The sequence below is a fragment of the Carassius gibelio genome, chromosome A2, assembly GCF_023724105.1.
Source record: "Carassius gibelio isolate Cgi1373 ecotype wild population from Czech Republic chromosome A2, carGib1.2-hapl.c, whole genome shotgun sequence".
Lineage (NCBI taxonomy): Eukaryota > Metazoa > Chordata > Actinopteri > Cypriniformes > Cyprinidae > Carassius > Carassius gibelio.
The window spans coordinates 20086334-20097364 of NC_068372.1; the positions used below are offsets into that span (position 1 = coordinate 20086334).

Consider the following 11031-nt stretch of genomic DNA (forward strand, 5'->3'; position numbering starts at 1 on the left):
AGTGAGAAAAAAGTGATCACAGCACAATCGAAAGCTCATGTAAATCCTCATTTTCCTCCCTCAGACTTGACAAACTAGCAATTATTGTTCACATGACAGCTCACCAGTGTGAGGGCAGGGAGCAACAGAACTTATTTTAGTTGCAAACCGGAATAAACAAATTAACCAATGCTCATTTAGATAATTCAGAGGGAATTGAATATTTTTATATTCAGCAGCCCTAAAAAGCATTTGGACACTCAAACCACAAAACCACTGCTAAAAACATTTCTATACTTATGTAATATTTCCAATTCCCATTGCACTTTCCTAAGAGGTTTATGTCAAAAGGCAAAAAGATTGGAGGCCTTAAGGCATTGCACAACATGACTCGCAACATTGATTTCATCAGCAATATGAAGTTTTTGTCCCACCTCATGCCCCCTAGACTGATGTAAGATTTAAGTTTGAATGAAAATATGAGCTGCTCTTATCTGATGAGCCAAACTCTTATGAGATCCTTGATTACTAGCTGAGTCACACTGATCTCAGCCTCATGCTTCCACTACATCTTTTACCACCCAGGCATGACAAGACCACACTCAGAGCACCCAGCCTTAATGCATCCCTTCTCCTTTATTAGGACATCACTCACCGTTTCCACTATTAATAATTATGGGTTTAAAATATCATGTGCGATTCTAATACATTGGGAACATGATGACACAGGAGCACTTTCTGAAAACATCTCTTGTTAAACAGACAGATCAGATGGAGCTGCTGATTTGAATCATTTAAGGCCTTTTAACACTGTCAAATGAGAGAATATTTAACTCTTTTATTGGGAATCATCTTCGGAGAATAAGACCAACATTTGACTAATGGTTTAAAGAGTTAAAAGTATCCAAGGCCAGTTATTTAGTAACCAAGTTAATCTAATTCTACTTTAAAAATAGCAGAGAAATTTCTAGGCACCAGTTATGCTTCGGTCATACATTTTGAACAGCACCACACAACTTCATTAAAAGCTATAAGTTAAACAGAATAGGGGAAATTATTTTTTTCAAGAAAGTGCATGTGTTGTGATAATTTGCCGTCCGTTTCGTTATATGCATGTATTGTGAGGATCGCGTTTCGTTATATGCATGTGCTGTGAGGATTTGCAGCGTGTTTCGTTATATGCCTGTGCTGTGAGGATTTGCAGCGCCTTTCATTATATGCATGTGCTGTGAGGATTTGCACCGCGTTTCGTTATATGCATGTGCTGTGAGGATTTGCAGCGCGTTTCGTTATATATTCATGTGCTGTGAGGATTTGCAGCGCGTTTCGTTATATGCATGTGCTGTGAGGATTTGCACCGCGTTTCGTTATATGCATGTGCTGTGAGGATTTGCACCGCGTTTCGTTATATGCATGTGCTGTGAGGATTTGCACCGCGTTTCGTTATATGCATGTGCTGTGAGGATTTGCAGCGATTTCGTTATATGCATGTGCTGTGAGGATTTGCAGCGCGTTTCGTTATATGCATGTGCTGTGAGGATTTGCACCGCGTTTCGTTATATATTCATGTGCTGTGAGGATTTGCAGCGCGTTTCGTTATATGCATGTGCTGTGAGGATTTGCACCGCGTTTCGTTATATATTCATGTGCTGTGAGGATTTGCAGCGCGTTTCGTTATATGCATGTGCTGTGAGGATTTGCACCGCGTTTCGTTATATATTCATGTGCTGTGAGGATTTGCAGCGCGTTTCGTTATATGCATGTGCTGTGAGGATTTGCAGCGATTTCGTTATATGCATGTGCTGTGAGGATTTGCAGCGGGTTTCGTTTTATGCATGTCCTGTGAGGATTTGCAGCGGGTTTCGTTATATGCATGTGCTGTGAGGATTTGCACCGCGTTTCGTTATATATTCATGTGCTGTGAGGATTTGCAGCGCGCTTCGTTATATGCCTGTGCTGTGAGGATTTGCACCGCGTTTCGTTATATGCATGTGCTGTGAGGATTTGCAGCGCGTTTCGTTATATGCATGTGCTGTGAGGATTTGCAGCGCGTTTCGTTATATGCATGTGCTGTGAGGATTTGCACCGCGTTTCGTTATATGCATGTGCTGTGAGGATTTGCAGCGCGTTTCGTTATATGCATGTGCTGTGAGGATTTGCACTGCGTTTCGTTATATGCATGTGCTGTGAGGATTTGCAGCGCGTTTCGTTATATGCATGTGCTGTGAGGATTTGCAGCGGGTTTCGTTTTATGCATGTCCTGTGAGGATTTGCAGCGCGTTTCGTTATATGCATGTGTTGTGAGGATTTGCAGCGCCTTTCGTTATATGCATGTGTTGTGATGATTTGCGACACTTGTGTTGTCAAACTGATGAAGATTTTTTCTTCATTTGCGGGTGTTTTTTCAGTTTGCATGTGTTTTCTTAAATTGCAGCGTTTTGAGCTCTCTCGGCCACCTTAAAATTAAAGTCATGACATTTGCCAAATATGGTTACCCATACTCGGAATTGGTGCTCTGCATTTAACCCATGAACACACACCCAGAGCAGTGGGCAGCTATATAAGATCCAGTGACCGGGATCAACTGTGGGTTCAGTGCCTTGCTCAAGGACACTTTAGCCATGAGTACTGAGGGTGGAGGAGAGCGCTGTTCATTCACTCCCCGCCACCTACAACTCCTGCCAGCACTGAGACTCAAACCGGCAACCTTCTGGTAACTAGTTCAGCTCACTAACAATTAGGCCACAGCTGCCCTAATGCCCTTAAGCGTTTAATTACTTTTCCCTTTCATGTATTGTGGGTAAATATCACAACCAAAATACCTTCAAGTAATGAAACAAAGAAAAACTCCTCGATTCAACATTTTGGAGTTACTGATCTTTTTTGGGTTTAAGAGCTCGTAGATGATATTTAGGAAATGTGAGCATATACTGACCTCTACAGGGCAGAGTTGAGAACACCTGCTGGTTTTAATTTAGGGGGTCAGAACCAACAAAAAATAACAAACATTTTGTTCACGTTTATGAAATCGCTTCTCACATCAACACAAGTTGGCTATAAATAAGATCATTACACGTTTCATTGCACAATATTTCAAAAGACCAATGATGAGCTGAACTGATGTACAGAATTTCTGACGTCTCACTCAGTCATAAGTCTCTAATTGTCTTTCCTGATTCTCTTTTACAGAGGAATAATTTATTGCAGTGTAAGAGCAATACTAAAAAATAAGTCTAATGTGAAGGAATGTATAAAAAGGGCAATGTAGTATGTTGTGCACTGCTGAATTATGGATTTAAAATGTGAAATGGCAACCAGTGAATGTTACAATTGTTCATGGCTGGAACATTATTGTCCTGCTAAGACCCTAACAACACTGAATTATTTGTCTAAATGTTGTGCTCAGTTGAAGTATATTATACTTCCAGGAGTGTATGCGCGCACAGGCTTCAATTGGATCATTTCTTAAGCTCCTGTTCTTTAGGTTTGCTCTCCGTTTGCCTGTCTTTCCTACTGGCCAGCTCTTTCAGCCCCTCCTGAAGCTGCTCTATGGCCTCTCCATCTCCTGCAGCACTTGCCAGAGCCAGAGCTTCCTGGTAGTTTACCATACTCCTCAAACGCCCCTGGAAAACAAAAGGCAAACAACATTGACCTTTCTATTCATCAAAGAATCCTGGCAAAATAAGTATCACCGTTTCTACAAAAAATATTAAGCAGCACAACTATAATATTAATAAAAAATATTTATTGAGCACCAAATCAACATTTTAAAATTAAAAACCTACCGATAATCGGTTTACCGATATTTTACCGATATTTGGAGTTGATTCCAACACAGGAATAAATTATATTTTAAAACTGTTATTTTTAAATTGTTATAATTTCACAGTGAGCAATCTTAGTGAGCTTAAGGCAACTAACTTGTGCAACTATTTTTTGATTTCATCTTTGATGTGTGTCTTTTGATGTGCAGTGTACAGGGGGTAACGAGAGGCGAATAGCCTCTCCTGACCAACATTGGGATGGTTGGATGAATTTCTGATGTCAGAAGTGTTGGTCATCCCTTGAGAGGGTATTGCACAGTTGAAGCAGAGCTTTTTCACTTTAAGAAACAAACTCATGTACATTTGGGATGGTAAATGTAAATGTTCTAACATTTTATTTTATTTATTTATTATTAATTTTTTTTTTTTTTTGAACGTTGAGAAATATGAAACCACTACTTACCTTACTTCTCATTTATATATTTGTATTTAACACAAATTATTGAATTAGGGTTTGATAGGTACATCAAACGGTCTTAACGTTTTACCCGTGTGTCAGTAACACAGACTGTATGGTCAGTAAAGAGAACTCAGTAAAGCATCATCTTATACCTTGGCTTTCTTCAAGAGCAGAATAAGTTCGTCCTCAAGTTTTTGTTCTTCAGTCCTCTCATCTGTCCTCTCTAAGATCGATTCTTACATAAGATAATCTAGAACCGGATATATTTCTCGTACAGTCGTTAACATTGTGATTTAAACGAGCTACCTGTGCAGCCAGCTGTCGACAGCAAGAATGCAGCGCCATATTTCTATGAAAATGCACTGACGTCAGGCCAGCCCGGGCTCGCGATTTATTTACATTCATTTCCATCCGTATAATTTACATTTTAAATATATGGTTTTTGATGAATTGTACATTGAATATGGATTTCACATATTATTATTAATTTATCTTAATACCTGGCACTTCAAACTCACCCAAACATACGGGTCATTCATGTAGCACGCTATTATTAATAATAACATAAACTTCAATTCATTTATATGTTATATACTTTTAAACAATCACATTAAATTTTTTTACAAACACTTTTGTTTAAATTAATCCTAATATCGCAATTAGAAATGAATTATATATTTATTAAAGCTTTTTCTGTTGAAAAAAAAACAACAACTTTACAAACATGAGCAAAAGCTCTAAAATAATAAATAAAAAATAAATTATAAAAAGTAGGTTTACAGATGAGAATTCTTGATTTATTACTAAAGTACTTTTTTAAATGACTGTGTAACAGGAATAACACATAAAATAAACACACCGGTTTAATATTTACTGTTCTGTTTATTTATTGTACTAAAGCACAGATGAAGTTACAAAACAGCACAATAATAAAATAACAGGAAAAAGAAGGAATGCTTTTCAGTTCTAAATTAGCACACAGTGGGTCTCTGTACCACAGATCATGCAGTAGTTACAGGTCATAAGTATTCTTTTGTAGACACAGAAGTGCACAGAGAGAGAAATAGGAAAGGCATAGGGTGATCCATATACATTCACACTTAATATGCACATTAACAATAAGAACTGCACAAAAAAATACATCGATCGCCTCAAATTTAAATCCTTCCTCTGAAAAAAATTCCTTTCAAAACCAAGCTTGTTAAGCTTTCAAAGCCTTTCATTTCATCTAAAAAGGAACAAAGTTGCATGTGTGAAATATAAATATGGAAAAATACATACATTTTTGTTTTTTAAACTGTTATTTATTTCAGGTTAGAATAGCCTTAAATCAAGAAATAAAGTGTATAGGTATGTGAGGCTTTCCAACGAAATCTCTTTCACTGTGAAACATGAAACACCAATCCATCCAAAAGATGAAGGTTTAATTTACAGAAACAGTTTGAAATGCAAACAAAGAGGAATGTCAATACTGGTTTAAATGACCTAAAAACCTATTGAGGTTTTAAGAATTAAGAAAGGTTTTTCCAAATTAAAATATAAACACACTCTCTACACTCAAGTTCTGAAGAGACAAGAGTTTATTAAAGCCCATGGAAAATAAGCCCGATGTGCTTGAAACAAATCACAAAATACATTATATCATCTTTTGTCTCTTCTGAATGTAATAAGTAATCTCTTTTCAAATAAGTCAGCACCTGATAATTCAGTATCTAAAACAGTTTGTTCCAAGGTGACTAAGAAAATTAGAAATAGAAGCAATCAAGTGTCTTGAAAATCAACAAAACACTCAAGCATCACATACACTTACGAGTTAATTTATAGACATATATCACAGACCTCACGACTGATGTGTTGGACCAAGTGCCACATTTAAAATCTCTGTCACATGACAGAATTATATTTGGCACACAGTATATATATTGATTTTTTTTTTTTTTTTATAAATCTGCATCGGCTGCATACAACAACACTGAAACCTCATTATCAACCAGCATTCAGAGGCACAAAATATTTACTCACCACAACCTGTAAACTCCAGCTTCTGTTCCCAGTCAAGAGCAGATTATTGCACAAAAAGCAATTCAAAGTCCATCTCTAGCTCTGGTATAATTTCACTGCACAATGTTGCCGATTGACAAAACTCAGGTTGAAAAGACTTACACATTTAGTGATCGCCGGCAAAGAGCTGCCCGTCAAGTTTAAGATTAATTTCATTTATACAACGTGCAAACGAAGGGATAATATCCATTTACAATCAAGTACTGTCACTATATTCCCCACTAAATCACACTCAAACACACACTGGTTTTCTTCTCATTAATGTATGCTGGAATTCTAATCATTATGGGATTTTCAACTGAAAATACAAAAGTGATGTGCAGTGATTGTCTACCCTAAACAGCATGTGTATATCTGACTGGTAGCATGGTTATCTTGCAGCGAGGGTGTGCAAAGAGCTGCCTAACCATGACCAGAAGGAAAACAACAGCACACATCAAACTTCAACTGCCACACAAAATGAAGGAAGACTGCTGCTCCTCACCTTGGAGTAACTGAGAAGGGTGTGTGTGTGTGTATATGTGTGTGTAACAGACAAAGGCCAAAGCCTGGGCACAGCATGAACACCTCACTCACGGCTCCCAAAGAGCTGAAGGAAAAAAAGGAATATGTAGACCACATCCATGTAGAGGCAGATGGCTCCGAACACGTGCTCCTCTGGGTTCAGAGAGTACCGCCTGTTGCCGATCAGCAGCTGCATGTCAAATGCCAGAAACTATAGAAGAAAAGAAGATAATTAGATCTTGAATGAAGCATATATACGTGACAAAATTGCATTGTTGAACGGTACTAACCAGAGTGAAAACCAGAGCACCAAATCCAGCATAAGCAGTATGCAACCAGGGGATCTAAAACCACAGACAGAAGCAGATGTTTAAGTTGACAACACTGCAGGAATGCATGCTGCACACTGTATAAACGGTGAAAAAATGGCCGGTGTGGTTACCAGAGCTTCACTGTAAACCCCCCAAAAAAAGAGGTTGCAATTTTAGGTTTTAGGGTAGGAATGAATTTTAAATTTACAGCAAAGTTTACAGTGTTGCTATTTCAAAAAGATAAAGATACAAGTTCAATCTACGTGATTACGGCACAGTGTATTAGTGATAGCTTCATAGTGATTAAATATCTGTTAAGGGTTTACAAGCAGCTTACATATCCAAATGGTGCGGTGAAGAACAGCAGAAGCCCGGTGATCATCAGCACCATCATGAGGGAGAAGAGTAATCCATGACAGGTGGTGAAGTCAACCTAGACGACAGAAGACATCGCTCCATCAAATCACACAGAAACCAAGCGCTTGAAAGAAGCCGTTTAGGGCTAAAGGAGCTCACCCTGGACTGGAAACAGAAGAGTGTGACTGCCAAACACACCAGTGCTGTGATGCCCACACACATCATCACCACTTTGGTATTATGATAGCTGTAAAAAAAAAAGGCAAATTCAACACATAGAGGCACATACACTAACATTCTAAAGAGTCTAAAAACATTATAAAGAATATTTTACTTCTAACTATGCTTTCTGTTTTAAATGAATACAATCCAATAAGTTTAATAAGTTGTTCAATTGAAAAATAAAATGCATCTTACCTGGCTAGCATGCCTGCCATATAGGACATTGCCAAAGTCTGAAAATAAAACAAGAATATTCACCCTTTTCTTTTTCTAAAATGGTTAAATGATAGTGGATACTTATTAGTAGTAAATATACTTATTATAAATTAGTGTTTACTAACATTTATCTTTCAACTAAAAAAAGATTACTTACAAAAATGGCTAGAAGAATCATATTGGTAGGATATCTTCGTCTGTAGATGAAAAACAAACACTGATAGATAAGTTATGTACGTTAAAGAAGCTCACAGTCCCTGAAATCACTCATCTCCTATGTTGGTTTCCAACTCAAAGACAAGAAGAAAGTAGAATAAAAAGCACTTTCTTACCGTGCATTTGTGCTGCATACAAGCATCAGGTATGTTCCCATGAAAGTCATGCTGGACAAAAACAAAGCAGCGTCACTAGCAGGGTAAACATTATCCAAATCTAAAGTCTTGAAACATCTGATGAGGAAACTGAACAGTGAATAATTCAGTCACTTACTATGAGGTCAGATAGAAAACTCGATTGTACTGGACAAACTTCCGGACAGGCTCACTGTGAAAGATGGGATGTTCGTCAGTGACAGTGCTTGCTTTTAAAAGTGGAATAAATGCATATAATGGGGTTGTGACGTACTCTGATGTGTGTATGACTTACCAAAATGTGAAGAGTGACACCACACCAAACGTGACCATGAGCTGAACCATGAGGATACAGAAAACCTGCCAAAGATAAACATGCTTTTCATGACTAAGATGTTTATACATTACCATTCGAAAAGTTTCAGGTACCGTATTTTCCGGAGTATAAGTCACACTTTTTTTCATAGTTTGGCTGGTCCTGCGACTTATAATCAGGTGCGACTTATTTATCAAAATTAATTTGACATGAACAGAGAGAAATGAACCAAGAGAAAACATTACCGTCTCCAGCCGCGAGAGGGCGCTCTATGCTGCCAGAGATGCTGCTCAGTGCTCCTGTTGTAGTCTACACTGAAGACATAGAGCGCCCTCTCGCGGCTGGAGACGGTCATGTTTTCTCTTGGTTCTAAATAAATGCGACTTATATGTTTTTTTTTTCTCATAATGACATATTTTTGGACTGATGCGACTTATACTCAGGTGCGACTTATAGTCCAAAAAATACGGTAGGTAAGATTTTTAAATGTTTTTGAGAGACATTTCTCATCAATCTCATTAAGACGGTTATATTGTGAAATATAATTACAATTATAATCTTTATATTCCTTGATGGAGATAAAGTTAAAAGGAACAGCATTTATTTGAAATAAGAGCATTTGACATACTGACACATATTTCGAAAACGGCTGCAAATGGAAAAACCACTGAATCGGGACTTTCACACCTTCCTGATGAACATTCGGCGGACATTCTTGTCCTCCCAGTTGCTTCCACTGAGGCCGTCGAAGCTGCTGCTGGAGCTCGGGTCAGAGAAGGGTGAGGAGGACATGTCTGCAGCATACGCATTGGAATACCCTGGACCTAAACAGACATTTTCACTATTAACTTTGTTTCTTGCTAAACAAAATTTCTACATCTATAACCAAAGATAATATAATAAATAGTCCCTTACTAGGGCCAGGATGCACGTAAGCCCAGCTGGGGTGCATGGGCATGGTTGGGGGTGGCATTGGGGGCGGATGGGAGGCATAAGTGAAGCTAGCAGCTCCTTGTTCTTTATCTCCTGCTGTAGCTTCAGCATAGCTGGGTGGGGCTGCTGGCAAACTCATGGTCTACTGTAAAACAATCCCATTAACACAATGAAATAAGACACAATCTGAGAATGGAATCACAGCTAGATCTGATACTTGAGCACCCTCACTTGCATTAATATTTTATGCCCCAACACCAATGGAACTTTGCAGCTCTTCACCACATGAATTCATTATGAACCTAACACTTGGATCCATTCCTGTTTCAAGCCAATAGCAGACAGAAAGGTTAACTTTCAACTGACCAGATTATAATGCTTATAAATTAAATCTGTAAAGCCTGACATATATGTCTTTTTTTTAAATGGAAGAGTTTATTGAACCTTTACACAACATTTAAAAGAACATCAGATAGCTTGTAATGCAAATCAATGAGATTATGGTAACAGTATAAAATTTGTACAAAAAAATAAAGTATTAATATTTTTGTTGTCGCTCTATATCTCCTAACAATATTTCTTAGTAAAATGATATTTAAATGTTTAGTTTTAAGATCAACGCTCTAATGCAATACAATAAAATGATGACTGAGAGATGAGCAAATAAATATTTCTCAAAAGCCTGATGCATCATATTTAATACTCACACTTAAACATGATTTGGATAATCAAGCAAACTAAAGTGTTCTCAGTGCCATAAATGGTCATCTTGATATATTAATATCAACCTAAAAACTATTATTTTTACAGTGAAATTAAAGATTTCACTGTAAAAGGACATGTTTACCACATCCTGAAGTGGACGTTTTTATTAAAATGATACTAAAAAAAGTATAAATTTCTTGCTAAAAAAAACCATCAAGCTGCAATCAGTTGACTGTAGACATGTAGAAGATTCTGTAGAATTGTTTTTCTTCAATAAAGTGGTCATGCTGATCATTTAGAGGCTTATGAAATGATCAAATATGAACAGTAGTATTTACATGGTTAATTGTACTGTCAAAAGTGTAGTGTTATCTATCATTTGTTATCAACAATAGAGATTGAACATCAGTTTTTTTTTTTGACATATTGATATGGCTAGCTGCCAAACACACCGCACAACAGTCTCTCATCTAAACCATCAGTCTTCATGAGAACCGTTACTCTGAAGTCAACAGCAGAGACAGAACTGATACACATGATGCTGCCAGCGCGTAGCTTAGCGGAGCACATCGATGACAATTTTCTAGCCCTTTATGTCGTTTAGGAGACAACAAATGATTTGCGCATATAAGAATAAAGCTGTTAAAATTACTTTCAAATCTAGGTTCTAATTAATCAGTCATAAACTAAGCTCTGTACTTCAACTTACCTTAATGTAGCAGCTGATGTGATACTAGAGACTCCCAAGTAAAAACAATGTACGCAATCATGTAATGACGTACATCCGGTGTTTCCAGAGAAGATGAGAATCGTGCACTGTTTTAGCAAAATGTACTGTATTTATTATTGAACA

At 37.4% G+C, this 11031-nt stretch overlaps 1 protein-coding gene across 1 annotated transcript; it reads right to left on the minus strand.

Moving 5' to 3' along the window:
* Nucleotides 1-5065: 5065 nt before the first annotated feature.
* On the minus strand, nt 5066-10994 carry LOC128030514 (protein lifeguard 2). Its single transcript, XM_052618207.1, has 12 exons — nt 10888-10994; nt 9456-9618; nt 9228-9364; nt 8520-8584; nt 8364-8417; nt 8207-8257; nt 8032-8071; nt 7854-7891; nt 7596-7683; nt 7417-7512; nt 7059-7112; nt 5066-6979 (listed from the first exon to the last, which is right to left on the minus strand). Exons 2-12 carry the CDS (start codon nt 9610-9612, stop codon nt 6833-6835), a joined length of 927 nt encoding a protein of 308 aa, XP_052474167.1. The 5' UTR covers nt 9613-9618; nt 10888-10994; the 3' UTR covers nt 5066-6832.
* Between the last annotated feature and the right edge of the window lie 37 nt (nt 10995-11031).

Excerpts from the sequence above, each read along its gene's own strand:
- LOC128030514 (XM_052618207.1), bottom strand. The coding sequence starts at position 9,612 with ATGAGTTTGCCAGCAGCCCCACCCAGCTATGCTGAAGCTACAGCAGGA. Across the intron at positions 9,365-9,455 it reads TTACGTGCATCCTGGCCCTA|GTCCAGGGTATTCCAATGCG; the intron begins GTAAGGGACTAT and ends ATGTCTGTTTAG. Across the intron at positions 8,585-9,227 it reads GCCGAATGTTCATCAGGAAG|GTTTTCTGTATCCTCATGGT; the intron begins GTGTGAAAGTCC and ends TATCTTTGGCAG.